General features: G+C 56.1%; 1 protein-coding gene across 1 annotated transcript in view; it reads left to right on the top strand.

Annotated features, from left to right (window-relative positions):
• The window catches only part of SLC39A11 (solute carrier family 39 member 11), a 74878-nt gene extending 67920 nt beyond the window's left edge, over positions 1–6958 (top strand). The window contains exons 8-10 of the mRNA XM_062506105.1: positions 2607–2705; positions 3932–4090; positions 5318–6958. Of these exons, the coding sequence (XP_062362089.1) occupies positions 2607–2705; positions 3932–4090; positions 5318–5396 (337 nt within the window). The 3' untranslated portion in view covers positions 5397–6958. The remainder of the gene's footprint in view (positions 1–2606; positions 2706–3931; positions 4091–5317) is intronic.
• Positions 6959–17596: the final 10638 nt, after the last annotated feature.

Here is a 17596-nt window from a genome sequence, read left to right as displayed (position 1 = left end):
CCTTGGACACCTCCAGGGACCTCCAGAAAACCCCACGGGATGGGATCTGATCCCACCAGCTCCGCTCGTCCCACCTTTCATCTCTTCTCTTGAGAGCCCCCAAAACAAACCTTCCACCCCACGGATTCTCCCTCTGGCTCGTGCCCGTGTCCCCCGTGTCCCCGGTGTCCCCCGTGTCCCCCGTGCCCCCCGTGTCCCCGTGCCCGTGTTTTAATAACACGTCCCCGTGTTATTCCCTTGCACTCGGGGGAAGCCTTCCAAGAATCCCCACCTATTTCCGTCAAAAGGCGCCTTTGTTCCCCCGGGACACAATGAGGCTTTGATCGCCTCCCTCTCGCCCGGGAGCTGCGGGGAGGTGCGAGCTGTGCCCTGTGCGGGGACAGGAGGGACAGCACATCCCAAGGGACTGGGAGGAAATGTCCCGTGGGATCGGAATATCCCTTGGGACTGGGCAGGAACATCCCTTGGGATCGGAATATCCCTTGAGATTGGCCTGGAATATCCCTTGGGATTGGCCTGGAATATCCCATGGGATCGGAATATCCCTTGGGACTGGGCAGGAACATCCCTTGGGATCGGAATATCCCTTGAGATTGGCCTGGAATATCCCTTGGGATTGGCCTGGAATATTCCATGGGATCAGAATATCCCTTGAGATTGGCCTGGAATATCCCTTGGGATTGGCCTGGAATATCCCTTAGGACTGGGCTGGAACATCCCGTGGGATCGGAATATCCCTTGGGATCAGAATATCCCTTGGGATCAGAATATCCCTTGGGGCAGGAATGTCCCTTGGGAGTGGAATATCCCTTGGGACTGGGTTTATTTGGAGCACAGATGGATTGTCGTGGTTTTGTGGAGGCCAGATGGGTTATCCTGGGGTTATTCCTGGTTTTGGGGAGCAGGGATGGATTGTCCTGGGGTTATTCCTGGTTTTGGGGAGCAGGGATGGATTGTCCTGGGGTTATTCCTGGTTTTGGGGAGCAGGGATGGATTGTCCTGGATTTGTTGCTGGTTTTGGGGAGCAGGGATGGATTGTCCTGTGGGGTGTGTGGGAAGGAGAGGAGGAAGAGCACAGGGACAAATCCCTGATGGATTTCCCCTGGATCTCCCCCCAGTTCCATCCCTCCCTCCTGCCCCTCGGGGCTCAGCGTGGGGGTCCCCATTCCCGGTGGGATCCGATGGGGGGCTCCCCACCCTTCCCACACAGACCCCTGCATTCACAGCTCCCTCCTGTTAATTTGTTGTGGCCAGGAGCAGCAATAGCTGCTTTGTGCTGAGCTGAGGAAGGAGGGAAAAACAACAACAACAACAACAACAACAACAACAACAACAAAAACAAACAAAAAAAAAAACAAGGAAAAAAAACCAAAAAAAAAACAACCCCGGCTCAGACAGCAGCTCCAGTGTTTTCCAGCAGGGATGGTTTTCCCCCTCCGTCCTCCCTCTCTCTGCCTGGAATAATGTTTGTGATTGTAATGGCCTGTCCTGCTCAGGGAAACCCAGAGCCTCTCCCCCTTCCCCTCCCCTCTTCTGTAAACCCTGGGAGAAGTTTAAACAACCTTGAGAGGTTTTTCTCACCGGGCTTATTTTACTCACAGGAAACGAGGGGGTGAAAAAAAGGGAGCTGGGAGTTGTTGGCAGAGGAGGAACTGAGCGTGGGAGAGGCTCTGGGATCCCTCTGGAGATCCCTCAGAGCCTGACCCCTCACTGCTGGAGCCCCCCCAGGGTGGTCCCACTCTTGATGCCCCCCCAGCACAGCCCAGGATGGAGAAACGCTCCAGGTGTGGAACAGGGATGTGTGTGGAGCCCACACCGCAACCGTGAGCCCTGTTTGGTGCCTGAAACGTTCCCCAGAAATCCCCAACTCCTGCGGAGCTGGAACAGCTCCAGCAGGGACCCAACAGGAGCTTCTCAAGGAAGGAATCCTTCCCTGGGAGGACAAAATCCTTCCCTGGGAGATGTGGAGGCCCTGGGATAGAATCCCCAGAGCAGCTGTGGCTGCCCTGGATCCCTGGCAGTGCCCAAGGCCAGGATGGACGTTGGGATTTTGGGATTTGGAGCAGCCTGGGACAGTGGGAGGTGTCCCTGCCATGGCAGGGGTGCGATGGGATGAGTTTTGAAATCCTTTCCCACCCAAACCATTCCATGGCTCTGGGATTCCGTGACTGACGCACAGCCCCGCTCTCCCCTCCGCTGATTTTGACCCTGGAAAATTCCCAGGTTTCCCTTTCCGTGGGATGCAAGAGTGGGGGAAAGAGGGAGAGCCCAGGAGGGAGAAACCTCAGCCCTCACTCCAAGCTGGGCTGCTCCAGATGCTGAGCTCTGGGAATGCTGCAGCTCCCGGGAATCCTGGGGCTGGAATCCCTTCAGGAGCCTTTGTCCCAGGACAAATCTCCTCCATCTGGTCCCTGTCACTCCGTGCTGGAGCTGATGGAAGCTGTGGAGCTGTTGGGGGATGGAATTTGCTGGGATCCTGTTAAATCTGAGCCTCGGGGCTGGAAGCACTTCCATTGAATCCTTGACCGTGTCCCTTTTTCCCTATCCTGGGCTGAGCTTTGCCCCTGACAGAAATAAACATATATATTTGTGCTTTTTTTTTTTAGGAATTTAGCCATTGGGATTGGGATCCAGAACTTCCCAGAGGGGCTGGCTGTCAGCCTGCCTCTGCGTGGCGCTGGATTTTCCACGTGGAAAGCTTTCTGGTGAGCTCTGCCCTCTGCTCCCAGGGAAACCCAGGGGAATGAGCCCTTCTCCAGCATCTCCTGGCCACTGATCCCCTCCCTGATCCATCCTGGGATATCCACCCTTGGCATGGGCTGCTCTGGATGTGCTGTGTTCCCTCTGGAATCACGGGGAGCTGGTGCTGGGAGTGCTGCAGCTTTGCAGCTCCTTCTGCACCCTCCGAGCTCAGGGCTGAGCCCTGAATCCCAAGGGGTAGATCCCTGATCCCAAAAATCATCCCAAGGGGTAGATCCCTGATCCCAAAAATCATCCCAAGGGGTAGATCCCTGATCCAAACAATCACCATATCCCAGGGATGAATCCCTGATTCCAGCAATCCCTGATCTAAACAACCACTACATCCCAGGGATGGATCCATGATCCCAACCATCATCCCATCCTGAGGATGAGTCCCTGATCTCAACGATCCCAAAAATCCCAACAATCCCTGATCCCAAAAATCCCAACAATCCCTGATCCCAACAATCACCACATCCCATTTCAGTGCCTGTGCTGAGCTCCCAGATCCTGCACTGCCAATATTATTATTATTATTATTATTATTATTATTATTATTATTATTATTATTATTAAATTTTTATGTCACTCCATTTTTCTTCCCCTTCAGGCTGGATTTCAACCCCACTTGTATTTTTTCCCCTTTTCACAGAGGTGCAAGAGCCCAGGGCACAAACCCTGGGAGCAGGAGCTGCATTCCTGCTCCCGGTGATGGATGGAGGGCAGGGGGGAACATCCCAAACTGCTCCAAAGTTTTGTTTTCCTTTCCTCCCACCCACCTCCTTAAGTGCTGGGACTTGCACCAGGATTGCTGCTGCTGGGAAGGGAGTTCCCATGGTCCAGAGAGTTGGGAACAATCCCAGAGGGAAAGAAAAGCAGTGGGAAGAGCGGGGCTTTGTCCTGCTTGAGGCTGTGGCCCAGTGTCCTCTTTGGGAAATGTTTCCTCTGCCTGGGAGAGCTGGATCCCCAGATCCCCCAGAGCTGTTGGGGACAGGTATTAGACCCTACCTGGAGAATTCAGCAGGGTTAGGTCAAATCCAGGTGCCCGGGCTGGCCATGGCCGGTGTCCAACCCCTCCTGGGCACTGGGATTGGGGGCACGGTGGGGATGGGGCCCCCTTATCCCTTTGGGATGGCTGTGCCAGCCCTGCTGTGGGTCTCTGGGGATTTTTTGGCCGTTTCTGTGGCAGGTATGGGCAGCTGAGTGGGATGGTGGAGCCCCTGGCTGGAATTTTGGGTGCCTTTGCCGTGGTGGTGGCGGAGCCGCTCCTGCCCTACGCGCTGGGATTTGCTGCTGGAGCCATGGTCTATGTGGTGATGGATGACATCATTCCCGAGGCACAGACCAGGTGAGACCCCTCCTCACCTGTGGGTACCTCCCACTTAGTCCTGGGAACAAGAAATGTCTGTGGAAAAGGGGGAGTTTGGGAGCAGAGGGAATAAAACACCCGGCCAAGCCTGGAATGTGGAGATGGGCTGGGTGGAGAGGGCTGGGAATCCTCCAGGGAGCAAACTGGAGAGAGAGGGAAAGTTATCTCCTGCCTGGAGATGGGTTTTGGGATGCTGGGGGGGTCAGGATGCAGCCAAGGGATTGCTGTGGTCCCTCCCCATTCCACCTGAATGACCACCTATGGAATTTCCCTTCCCTTCCCTTCCCTTCCCTTCCCTTCCCTTCCCTTCCCTTCCCTTCCCTTCCCTTCCCTTCCCTTCCCTTCCCTTCCCTTCCCTTCCCTTCCCTTCCCTTCCCTTCCCTTCCCTTCCCTTCCCTTCCCTTCCCTTCCCTTCCCTTCCCTTCCCTTCCCTTCCCTTCCCTTCCCTTCCCTTCCCTTCCCTTCCCTTCCCTTCCCTTCCCTTCCCTTCCCTTCCCTTCCCTTCCCTTCCCTTCCCTTCCCTTCCCTTCCCTTCCCTTCCCTTCCCTTCCCTGGATGGGACAGGAGCAGCAGGATTGGGATTTCCCTCCTCCCAGCTTTCCCTCTCCCCTCTTGTTGGAACCCTGGGAGTTTGGAACTCTCTGTTCTTTCTAACACTGACCCCTGGAGAACACAGCTTTTGACCTGAGGAGAAAGATTCCAAAATTTGAGCGATGGGGTTAAAAGTCACGGGTGTGTCGTTCAGAAGTGTGTGATTTCACACGGTGAAGGGTTTGGAATTTGGGGTTTTGGAATGCAGTAATGGATATGGGACAAGATGAAGGTTCTAGGGCATTGTCTCTTTCTCCTTTTGTGCTCCTTCTCCTTCAGGATTTCAGGTAGCAGTTTTTGGTTGGACAGTCAGTGCTGCACTGGGGGCCACAGGGGTTTGGCTGTTGGGTCAAAAGTATAAATAATACAGGTGTTATTTCTCTTTTAAACTGTGTAAGAGACCTTGTAACCAGCTAGGTTCAGCTCCATTTTACTCACTTTCAGCTGGTAGCTAGAAATGTTGCAGAACTCTCTGTACTTTAGAAAAGATTTAATGAACAACCAAGCCCCAACACGAGAAATTCATCTCCTGACCCTGAGTGCAGGCAGAAGAAAACGAAGACAAAGCACTAATTAAACGGTGCAGCTAACCCCTTCCACCCCCTGTCCCCGCAGTGGCAACGGGAAGCTGGCATCGTGGACCTCCATCCTGGGCTTTGTGGTGATGATGTCCCTGGATGTGGGGCTGGGATAGGGCAGGGCTGCATTCCCAGGAGGAGACATCAGAGCCCCGCCCTGCGGGAGTGGCAGCAGGACACGCCTCAGCCCGGGACCGCATCTGTACATAGGTTTTTTGGGATCTGGTTTGGTGTTGATTTCCTCTGATTTTGTATCTCCCCCTTCCCTCCAAGCTGCTGGCGATGGTTTCCAAGCACAAATATGGGTGGGTGCTCCCAGATCCTGGCTGGGTTTTCCTCTTGGAAGGGGCTTTGGATGACGCTGGGCTGCTTTCTCCAAGGAAAGAAATTGGGATTTTTGATCCTCTCTGTTCTGTCGGAGGTTGGGAATTCTCCCTGAGCACTGAGGCATTGATACAGAGTAAGCTCCTGATGGAGTCTGGAGTTCCACCCTTTTTTGGGAAGGCATTAGGACTGTGATCAGCCAGGGGATCACAGGTCTCCCACATCCCGCTGCTCCTCGGGAATGCTGCAGGGAATTGGTTTGGATGGGTGGAGAGAGTCCAGGCAAATAAAGATGAATTTTCTTGGGATCTGTGCAAGAGGGAAATGTCATTTTTTTCCCTCAATGTATCTCAGAGGGGCACTGCTCCAATGTGCTGCGTCCAATGTTCCGGGGTTTTCTGTGGGAACAAACACCAGGAAAGGAGGATTTGAGTCCTCTGTGACAGGCAAGGTGTGGGCTCCTCACTGTCCCTGCCTGGATGCAATTCCATGTGGAGCTGTCCTGCCTTCCCAAGGGATTGCTGGATTTCAGCTGCTGCTTCCAGTGATCCAGAGCTCCCTGAAGAGCCAGGCCAGGCTCATCCTGGTCACCCTTCACCTACAGGAAGAGCAGGAGCCGAGCCAGCATTCCAGGATGAATCCCTCAGGATGAATTCATTATCCCACTTGGAGAGCCATGCACGGAGCTTCCTGCCTCTTCTCCTGGTTCCCCCAAGCATTTCTGGTGGAATGGCTCTTCCTGAGCGTTGAGGATTGATCCAGGCTGAGCAGTGAATCCTGCCCATCCCTCCCTGTGCCTCCAGGGAGGAAGGAATTGCCAGGCTTGGAAGGATGCTGCAAATCCCAGCTCCCCCTCGCTCCAATCTCCAGCACAAAGGGCTTCCCTGAACCTTCCTGTGGGAATAACTGGGTCACCTGGCTGCCTCCTGTCCCTCTGGAAGAGGGGCTGGGTCACCTGGCTGCCTCCTGTCCCTCTGGAAGTGGGGCTGGGTCACCTGGCTGCCTCCTGTCCCTCTGGAAGTGGGGCTGGGTCACCTGGCTGCCTCCTGTCCCTCTGGAAGTGGGGCTGGGTCACCTGGCTGCCTCCTGTCCCTCTGGAAGAGGGGCTGGGTCACCTGGCTGCCTCCTGTCCCTCTGGAAGAGGGGCTGGGATGTCCAGGATCCACCTTCAGTCCCAGCACCAAAGGGAACAGGTTGGAATAAACTGGAGCTGTCCCTTTCTGTTTGATCCTTGGGGTTTTTGTTGGATTTCCTCTGTGTGTCCCTCTGGATGATCCAAAGCTCCCGTTTGCTGATGGATTTGACCTTTTAACTGTGATTGCTTTCAATAAATGGGAAATGGAGTTTGCACGGAGTTGTTTCGGTGCCATTAATCCATGGATTTGCTCCTCCTCCCACCACTCCACTGGGTTTCCTTTCTCCAGCCTCATTGTTCCTGGCTTTCCAAGCTCCTGCCTGGAAAAGAGGGGGGAAAAGCCAAGGAAAGGCAATTTCATCCTGGGTGTGCATCCCTGGGAACTGCGGGGCTGTGCAGGGGGAAAATTTGGGAATTTAGCTTTCAGCAGGATGAGCAGGGGGTGTCAGGCCCTTCTTTTTAAAAGGTGAGAGCTCTCCCTGCATCCCAGGGCAGGAGAGGAAAGGGATCTGCCACACTGGGAATCAGAGCCCTTCCAGTGTCCCACTGCCAGGGCTGGAGCATCTCCCACTGCTCTCCCTAATTCCACCCACACTGAAGGGTCTGCAAAGCTTTGAGCCCTCAGTTTCTGGCCCAAAGCCTTAAAAACCTTCAAACCCTCTGGGATGTTCATGACTTGGGATTCTCCAGCCTATCAGGGATGTTCCTGGTTTAATTCCTGATACCAAAAAAAAAAAAAAAAAACCAAAAAACACAACCAAATAACCATTAGAGAGTTAAAGGCAGCCTTGTAATCAGATTTCTGGGAGATGATGCCAAATAAAACATTTAATCCTGCTTGGATGCAGCCAGGCCAGATGAGGATGGATCCCTAGGGAAGGATTCAGAAATCCCAGAGGATTTCTAGGAATCCCAGAAGAAAATCCCACTTTTCTGCTTATCCCCTGGAAGGAGATGAAATTATCTCCCCATTCCTTGGTGTGAGGGGAAAGCTGGCACAGGGCCCACCCCTGTGGACAAGAAATATCCCTGGAAAAGTGGAATTTGGGAGAGCAGAGGGAATAGAAGCACCCAGCCAAGGCCTGGCACACGGAGATGGGCTCTGCTCCATGGCTGGAGGGAAAAAGGGAAAATTATTCCATGGTTTGGGATTCTGGGGGGTCAGGATGGAGCCAAGGGATTGCCGTGATCCCTCCCTGCCTCTGGAAAACAGGGAAAAACCCCTGGATCAGCCCTGGATCCCAGCACCCATGCTCATGGCGAGCAGAGGGAAGGTTCATCCCTCTCTTGCCATCCTTTTCCTGGGAAAACTCAGCCTTTGGAGGGGTTGGAAATGTCCTGTGAGCAGCTTGTGAGCAAAATAGCAAATTTTAGCTGGGCATCTCTCCCCCACCTCCGTCCTCTGCTGATTTTTCAGTAAAACCTTTCCATTCTTGAGCTTGGCCTTAAAATCATCATAAATTTTAGCACTGCTCGGAGGGAAACTTAAACTGGGACCCCTGTGCAGTTAAAACTTCAATCCCACCCCAAATAAATATAATTTTATTTTGATGGGGTTTAAAATCACCCCCTCCCTCCCAACCCCCCAGCCTGTATTTGTGGCCTCTACGCTTTTGTGGATGTTTTGGGGTTTTCCAAACCCTGCTGATGAAGGGGGTGACCCGAGAATGGGGAAATAATGGGGAAATAATGGGGAAATAATGGGGAAATCCCCCAATTCCTCCCAGCCCTGGAGGTGTCTGTGCTTGGCACTGGAGGTGCTCTGGTGCTGCCTGTGCACGAGCTGCTGCTCCCAGGGCTTGGCCAAGCACCCTGCCTGTGGAAAAGCCCAGGAATGCAGGGCTGGGTGGATTTTCCTGCTTTTATTGTGTTTTTTTTTTTTTGGTTGTTTTTGGTTGTTTTTTGTTGTTGTTGTTGTTGTTGTGTTTCTAAGGCCAAACCATGGAGGTGCTGCCTGGGCCCAGCACCATCGGTGGGTGACTGGTGAGGAAATCACGGAGGAACCTGCAGGGAAACTCCTCTGGAGCCTGGAGGGATGAGCTGGGCTGAAATCCCAAGTGGAGATTCAGAGGCTGCTGATAGCTGGGAGCAGGGAACTGGCCCTGTGCTTATCCAGGGATTAGGGCTCTGGAAAGGGGAATAATGGGGTGTGTGGAATGCCCAGTTCTGGCTTTTCCTTTTTCCTTTTCCCTTTTTCCTTCTTCCTTCTTCCTTTTCCCTTTTTCCTTTTTCCTTCTTCCTTTTTTCTTTTTCCTTTCCACAGAGTGGGATTGTTGGGGTGTCTGGGTAGGGGCAGGACTGGATGAACCCTGTGGGATTGGATGATCCTTGTAGGACTGGATGATCCCTTTGGGACTGGTTGATCCTTGTGGCACTGGATGATCCCTGTGAGATTGGTTGTTCCCTTTAGGACTGGATGATCCCTGTGGGACTGGATGATCCCTGTGGATCTGGACGATCCCTTCAGGACTGGACGATCCCTGTGGATCTGGATGCTTCTTGTAGGACCAAATGATCCCTGTGGATCTGGTCGTTCCCTTCAGGACCAGGGGATCCCTTCAGGACCGGATGATCCCTTCAGGACCGGATGATCCCTGTGGATCTGGTCGTTCCCTTCAGGACCAGAGGATCCCTTCAGGACCGGATGATCCCTTCAGGACCAGATGATTCCTTCAGGACCGCATGATCCCTGTGGATCTGGATGCTCCTTGTAGGACAGGATGATCCCTGTGGATCTGGTCGTTCCCTTCAGGACCGGAGTCCCGTGGGGCCGCGGGTCCCCTGTGGCTCTCCCATCCCGTTCCCTGCTCCCGGCGCTGACTCGGGGCGCAGGAGCGGCTCTCGGGGATGCCGGCAACGAGCGGGGCCGTCTCCCGGCCCGTGCCGGGGGCTGGGAAGGCGCAGGCGGCTGCGGTTCGCAGGGCAGGGCGGGGACACCAACCCCAAGCGAGGCTTCGCACGCAAAGGAACAATAATCCCATTATGAGCCCCGGGGCGAGCGCGGCTGGAGCCGCTCGCGGTGCGAGATGCGGCACCTGAGTCACGGCCTGGAGAGGGAGGGAGGGAGGGAGGGACGGGGGAGGGATGGATTTCACCTCCCGCCCCTCCGCTCCCCTCGGCACGGCAGCGGTCCCGACCTGCACGCTGAGCACAACGAGTGCTGCTCTCCTGCGGGGCTCTGTTGGGCTCGGCAGATAAACCCGAGATAAATCGCCGCACTTCAACCCGAGCCGCTCGTGCTCGCCGCTCCCCTCCCAGCCCTGCCGGGTGTCCCGGTCCCAGCCTGGGGCTTCCAGTCCCGGTCCCGGTCCCGGTCCCGGTCCCAGTCCCGGTCCCAGTCCCAGTCCCGGTCCCCGTCCCAGTCCCAGTCCCAGTCCCAGTCCCAGTCCCGGTCCCAGTCCCAGTCCCAGTCCCAGTCCCAGTCCTGGTCCCAGTCCCAGTCCCCGTCCCAGTCCCAGTCCCAGTCCCAGTCCCAGTCCCGGTCCCAGTCCCAGTCCCAGTCCCAGTCCCAGTCCCAGTCCTGGTCCCAGTCCCAGTCCCGGTCCCCGTCCCAGTCCCAGTCCTGGTCCCAGTCCCAGTCCCAGTCCCGGTCCCGGTCCCAGTCCCGGTCCCAGTCCCGGTCCCCGTCCCAGTCCCGGTCCCAGTCCCAGTCCTGGTCCCAGTCCCAGTCCCCGTCCCAGTCCCAGTCCCAGTCCCAGTCCTGGTCCCAGTCCCAGTCCCAGTCCCAGCCTGGGGCTTCCAGTCCCAGTCCCGGTCCCCGTCCCAGTTCCAGTCCCAGTCCCGGTCCCGGTCCCGGTCCCGGTCCCGGTCCCATCCCGGTCCCAGTCCCAGTCCCAGTCCCAGTCCCAGTCCCAGTCCCAGTCCCAGCCTGGGGCTTCCAGTCCCCATCCCAGTCCCAGTCCCAGTCCCAGCCTGGGGCTTCCAGTCCCCATCCCAGTCCCAGTCCCAGTCCCAGCCCCAGCCCCAGCATGGACCTGCCCACCTCAGGGACCAGCCTGAGTCTGGGGAGTGGAAGGAATTCCAACACGGAATTTGGGCTCGGGGTGTCCTTTTCCCAGGCCAGGTGTTCTGTGGGGGTTTCTTGAGGTTGGACAAGAGATTTCAGAGAATTCCGGGGTGGTTTGGGTTGGAGGGGACCTTAAATCCACATCCAGTTCCACAGGGACACCTCCCACTGTCCCAGGCTGCTCCAAGCCCTGTCCAGCCTGGCCTTGGACACTTCCAGGGATCCAGAGGCAGCCACAGCTGCTCTGGGAATTCCATTCCAGGGCCTCCCCACACAGGAATTCCATCCCAAAATCCCACCCATGCCTGTGTCCTGTCCCTCCATGCCTTGTCCCCAGTCCCTCTCCAGCTCTCCTGGATCCCCTTCAGGCCCTGGCAGGAGCTCTGAGCTCTCCCCAGACTCTTTTCCAGGCTGAACAATCCCAACTTTTAATTTAATTCCAGCTACTTTTCAGGTATTTATTGGCTCTCTCTCTGTAGGTTTGTTGAGCCAGCTCTTGAACAGCTCCGTGCTGGATTCCTGGGATTGCAACTCCTGGATGAGCTCCTGCTTCCCCTTTTCCTGGTTGTTTTACCTAAACCCTCCATTTTCACTGTGCCATCTCAGGGGGATGTTCTCTCTGTGCTTGCTCAGTGCTTGTGGTTTTTTGTGCCTCATAATCCTCCGAGGGGGATCTCAGGAGCAGGAAACGGAGCCTGAAGGTTTCTTTTAATATAATCTTACAAAATGCTGATGCTAACTGAAAACCTTCTGTGTCCAAGGCTGGTTCCTGGGGGGAATTGTTGGAACCCCTGGCTGGTGCCTGTCGTGTTCCTACAGGAACGAGAGAAACGTTCCTGACCGGAGCTCCCAGCTCGCCTCCCACGATCCCTGTGCTGTGCCTGGAGCAGAAACAAACCCTGCTGGACACGAGAGGAGGGGGGGAAGAGAACCCTGGATCTGCTTTCCTTTGGCTGCAGAATCATTTCCCTGCCATAAAATCACCAGCGGGAGCCAAGGGAAGATGAGGTCATTGGGAAAAACGCGGGTTGGGAAACAATGGAGGGAGGTGCTGGTAACGGCTGGGGTGGGGATGTCCCGGAGCCCGGGGTGTCCTGGGGACCCCCAGCTCCATCGGGGACCCTCAGCTCCATCAGGAACTCCACTGGGACCCCCAGCTCCATCGGGGACCCCCAGCTCCATCAGGAACTCCACTGGGACCCCCAGCTCCATCGGGGACCCCCAGCTCCATCAGGAACTCCACTGGGACCCCCAGCTCCATCAGGAACTTCACTGGGACCCCCAGCTCCATCGGGGACCCCCAACCTGCATCAGGACCCCCTTCTCTTCCAGGATTCCAACTTCACTGGAACTCCCCCACCCTGCCATTCCCAATCCCACTGGAACTCCCCCACCCTCCCATTCCCAATCCCAGCTCTGTGCAGGACAAACCATCAGCATTCCCAACCTTCTTTGGTTCCCCTTTCTCTCCCAAGGTTTAAACTCCAGTGGAGGCTGGAATATCCCAGTTTCTCCCACCCTGACATTTCAGGCCAGGTTGGCAGCAGGAGTGAGGTTGGATTTCAAACACAAATCACATCTCACCACATATTTGGCTTTTTCCTTTCATTTTCCAGGCTGGAATTTATCCCAGCTCATCTCTGCTGGTAGATGGACAAAAATCCAGGAGGATCTGCAGGTCCTTTCCCTGAATCCAGCATTGCTGCTGTGTCCCTGGAGGTCAGGGAGCTCTGGGAATTTGGGGGAGATTTCCTAAATCTTGTCTTGGTGAGGATTTCACCAAATCTCTCCGGTTCTGTGTGGAAAGAAAATCCTTTGGAGAGCAGGGAGGTGAATGCTGACATCAAGGAGCCCCCTGGGGCCTCCCGAGTCATTAAACAAATTAAATCTCAGCAGGAGGAGGCCCCCGTGATTGGGTGTGAAACCCCCGGGGGCTCGGTGATTGCTCTGCAGCTCTGCTGGGTGGAAGCGACAAAGAGATTTGGGGGATTTGGGGGGGATTTGGGGGGATTTTTTCTCCCCTGGCACAGCCCCTTTTGGATTCACGGAGCACTCGGAGATTTGGCTGTGCTGGGATGGACTGGGATAAACTGGGATGGACTGGGATGAGCTGGGATGGGCTGTTTCCCTCTGGGACTATCAGATATCCTGAACTCCCAAGTGCTGATCGATTGATAATTAAAAGGGCTCGAAGGGTTGGGGTCCCTCAGGAACCCCCCAGGCAGAACTGCCGGGCACAGGGAGCTGGGGAAAACCGGAGCTGAGGATTCCCGTGCCCCCGGAGGCTCCCGCAGATCCAAGGAGATCCCGACGCTCCTCCTCAGGGGCTGATATCTCCTGGGATATCTCTCCTGGGATATCTCTCTCCTGGGATATCTCTCTCCTGGGATATCTCTCTCCTGGGATATCTCCTGTCTCAGCTCAGCATTCCTGGAAACCCGAGCTCGGGAATTTAACACCTCTCTTTGGCGCCCCGGGAGCTCGGGGTGCCCCACGCAGGTGTTTAGGGGGAGGTGGCTCCGGTCACCTTCTCCGAGGGAAAAACTTTCCCAGTGAAATATTTCTTTGGAGCCAGGAGCAGCAGAGGCTGTGGGTTGGGAGCCTGGCTCCTTTAAAGAACTGGAACATACTGGGGAGCACTGGGAGCTCTCTCCACAGCACCCCCGGGGACAGGGACAAACTGGAGGGAGGATTCCCATGGGGAAAGGACAAACTGGAGGGAGGATTCCCATGGGGAAAGGACAAACTGGAGGGAGGATTCCCATGGGGAAAGGGACACCGAGACCCCCGAGGGCGCTGTGCAGGTGAGCACAGCGAGCTGGGAACTGTCCGAGGGAGGGGAGGCTGAGATTCCCTCTCCAGTGGAATTCCCTCTGGCGTTTTTCCCTTTCCCTCCCCCTCTCCCTGAAGCTGTCCCAAACAAGTGCTGGTTTCTGGCCCAGCCTTTCCCAGCTGCACAAAGGCTGCCTTGTGCCGCCCAGCTCCAGATGTTCCACATCCCACAGAAACTCCAGCACGAGGTACCTGTTCCCCTGGAGCACCGGCTGGGAGACAGGGAAGGAGGGAGGGAGGGAGCTGCCTCCAGCAGCTCTCTGTCCCAGAAATATTGAGCTATTGAATATTGAAATATCGAGCTTTTGATTCCAGCTCTCACTGTGGTTCTCCCTCAGGATGTCACGGAGATGTCAGGAATTCCCTGTCCCGTGTCCCTCCCACCTCAGAGAGTTTTTGGGGACAGGCTGGATCTCACCCTTTCCATGGAGCTGCCCTGCAGGTGAGCCCAGGAGCTCCACAAATCCAGCTGGGGGTCGGGCTCTTGTCCCAGGGAACAAATAATGGGACAGCGGGGGGGGGAAAAAAAAAAACAACAAAACCCTCAGGTGGCACCAGTGAAGGTTGAGGTTGGATATTGGGAAAAACATCACGGGAAGGGTTGTCCAGCCCTGGCACGGGTGGAGACGCCACCCCTGGAGGGATTTAGAACCATGAGGATGTGGCACTTGGAGACTGGGCCAGTGGTGGCACTGCCAGGGCTGAGGGAAGTTGAACTGGATGATTTATAGGGATTTTCCAACCTATTCTGTAATTCCTGGGATGCCTTTCTCCCCAAAATCCCTGTCTGGGGAAGGTGAGGAATGAAGGCACACAGGGGATTATTTTCCATGGAAAGGGATGGTGGAGGAGCAGGTGAAGGATGTGGTGATGGCCAGGGCAGCACCTGAGCCAACCTGGGGCAGGAAAATCTGATCTTTGGGATCCAGGTGGGAATGCAGGGACCTGCTCCACCCTGTCCTGTTGGGACAGGACTGCTCCTGGAAAATGCTCCCCTGGCAGCCCTGGCAGTGCCTCATTCTCATGGAAAGCACTCTGGATGAGAGCAGGGAATGGGGAATGGCTCCGGGTGAGAGCAGGGAATGGGGAATGGCTCTGGATGAGAGCGGGGAATGGGGAATGGCTCCGGGTGAGAGCAGGGAATGGGGAATGGCTCTGGATGAGAGCAGGGAATGGAGAATGGCTCTGGATGAGAGCAGGGAATGGGGAATGGCTCCGGGTGAGAGCAGGGAATGGGGAATGGCTCTGGATGAGAGCAGGGAATGGGGAATGGCTCTGGATGAGAGCAGGGAATGGGGAATGGCTCTGGATGAGAGCAGGGAATGGGGAATGGCTCTGGATGAGAGCAGGGAATGGGGAATGGCTCTGGATGAGAGCGGGGAATGGGGAATGGCTCTGGATGAGAGCGGGGAATGGGGAATGGCTCTGGATGAGAGCGGGGAATGGGGAATGGCTCCGGGTGGGAGCAGGGAATGGGGAATGGCTCTGGATGAGAGCAGGGAATGGGGAATGGCTCTGGATGAGAGCGGGGAATGGGGAATGGCTCTGGATGAGAGCGGGGAATGGGGAATGGCTCCGGGTGGGAGCAGGGAATGGGGAATGGCTCTGGATGAGAGCAGGGAATGGGGAATGGCTCTGGATGAGAGCGGGGAATGGGGAATGGCTCCGGGTGGGAGCAGGGAATGGGGAATGGCTCTGGATGAGAGCAGGGAATGGGGAATGGCTCTGGATGAGAGCGGGGAATGGGGAATGGCTCTGGATGAGAGCGGGGAATGGGGAATGGCTCTGGATGAGAGCAGGGAATGGGGAATGGCTCCGGGTGAGAGCAGGGAATGGGGAATGGCTCTGGATGAGAGCGGGGAATGGGGAATGGCTCCGGGTGGGAGCAGGGAATGGGGAATGGCTCCGGGTGAGAGCAGGGAATGGGGAATGGCTCTGGATGAGAGCGGGGAATGGGGAATGGCTCCGGGTGAGAGCAGGGAATGGGGAATGGCTCTGGATGAGAGCAGGGAATGGGGAATGGCTCTGGATGAGAGCGGGGAATGGGGAATGGCTCTGGATGAGAGCGGGGAATGGGGAATGGCTCCGGGTGGGAGCAGGGAATGGGGAATGGCTCTGGATGAGAGCAGGGAATGGGGAATGGCTCCGGGTGGGAGCGGGGAATGGGGAATGGCTCTGGATGAGAGCAGGGAATGGGGAATGGCTCTGGATGAGAGCAGGGAATGGAGAATGGCTCTGGATGAGAGCAGGGAATGGGGAATGGCTCTGGATGAGAGCGGGGAATGGGGAATGGCTCCGGGTGGGAGCAGGGAATGGGGAATGGCTCCGGGTGAGAGCAGGGAAGGGGGAATGGCTCTGGATGAGAGCGGGGAATGGGGAATGGCTCCGGGTGGGAGCAGGGAATGGGGAATGGCTCTGGATGAGAGCAGGGAATGGGGAATGGCTCCGGGTGGGAGCGGGGAATGGGGAATGGCTCTGGATGAGAGCAGGGAATGGGGAATGGCTCTGGATGAGAGCAGGGAATGGAGAATGGCTCTGGATGAGAGCAGGGAATGGGGAATGGCTCCGGATGAGAGCGGGGAATGGGGAATGGCTCTGGATGAGAGCAGGGAATGGGGAATGGCTCCGGGTGGGAGCAGGGAATGGGGAATGGCTCCGGGTGGGAGCAGGGAATGGGGAATGGCTCTGGATGAGAGCGGGGAATGGGGAATGGCTCCGGGTGAGAGCAGGGAATGGGGAATGGCTCCGGGTGGGTGCGGATCCCACCCAGACCCCCCTCTCTGTGCAGCACAAGTGCCTCTCTGTCCCGTCTCTTTTTCCCCTTCCCTTTAATAATCGTCCCCTTTTGTCCCCACACATTTCCCTCCGTGCCATTGTCCCCAGGCTCCCTCAGCCCATCCTAACCCGGGAGCTGCCACCTGTTTTTTCCACGTCCTTTTCCAGGGCACCTGATGTATTTATTTTCACTGACGGTTTGTTTTCTTTTTCTTCTTTTCTTTTCTTTCCTTTTTTTTTTTTTTTTTTTTTTTTTGGTCTGTGAAGTTGATTCCTCCTTCCCGTGAGCCGCGGTTAATGAGTAACCACAGCGAGCTCCGGGGCAGCTGCCTCACACAAACCGACCGAGACTTTTTTGGAGCTGCATAAGGGAACGTTTGTTCTGCAGCCTCTCAATGGATCCTTGTGCAGGAGGCGAGGAGCGTGGGGAGAGAAAGAGAGAGACACGAAATAAATCAGTGCCCTGCTCCTCCCAGCAGAGCCCGGCCCGTGTGGGTGTTGTGCCTTTTCCTCAGAGATGGGGCTGAGTCACCTTGGAGGGTTCACACAATGGATTTCCCTCCCCAGCCGAGCACACCGTGGATTTTTTAACTTTAAGGGTCAAACACTCAACCCATCCAGATGCTGGCGTGGCAGGAATTGGGATTTTCTGTGTGCCTGTCCCGTTGAGGAGCAGGTTTGGCTCTTGGGGTTCATCATTTCACCCGTCCCCTTCCTCTGCTTTGCGTTCACGGTGATTTTGGGGGGTTTGTCCCACGTTTGCCGTGGGCTTTGAGGCCGTTTCCCTTCCCTGGCTGCTGGGGCAGGGTTTGGAGGCTCCGTGCCGTGTCCCAGGTGTCCCGTGTGACCTTGGCCGTGGCATTTAAACCTCCGTGCCCTGCAGTGCCCGTGTCACTGAGCAAACAGTGACGCTGTGCCTCTGCTCAGCCCTGCCTTTGTCCTCCCCGGGCTGCTGCCAAAATCCTGGAGCCTGGCTGGGATCTTGGGAGCAGCCAGAGAATTCCAGGTCCAGGTACAAGAGTGCTCCTGCTTGGAATGGCTGTTCCTCCCTCTGTGGCTCCACGAAAAAGTTGGGAAAGAACTCCAGGACCGTCAAGTCCAACCTCTGAGCAAACACCCTGATGGAGAGGAGCCACCTCTGCTCTTTTTTGGGGGATGGGGACTCCCCCAGTGCCCTGGGCAGCCCCTTCCAGTGCTGACCATTCCTGCAGGGAAGGAATTTTCCATAACAGCCATCCTGACCC

This window comes from Cinclus cinclus, chromosome 20, assembly GCF_963662255.1.
Source record: "Cinclus cinclus chromosome 20, bCinCin1.1, whole genome shotgun sequence".
Lineage (NCBI taxonomy): Eukaryota > Metazoa > Chordata > Aves > Passeriformes > Cinclidae > Cinclus > Cinclus cinclus.
The sequence above is the reverse complement of the archived record's forward strand: the minus strand, read 5'-3'. Positions and strand labels throughout refer to the sequence as shown.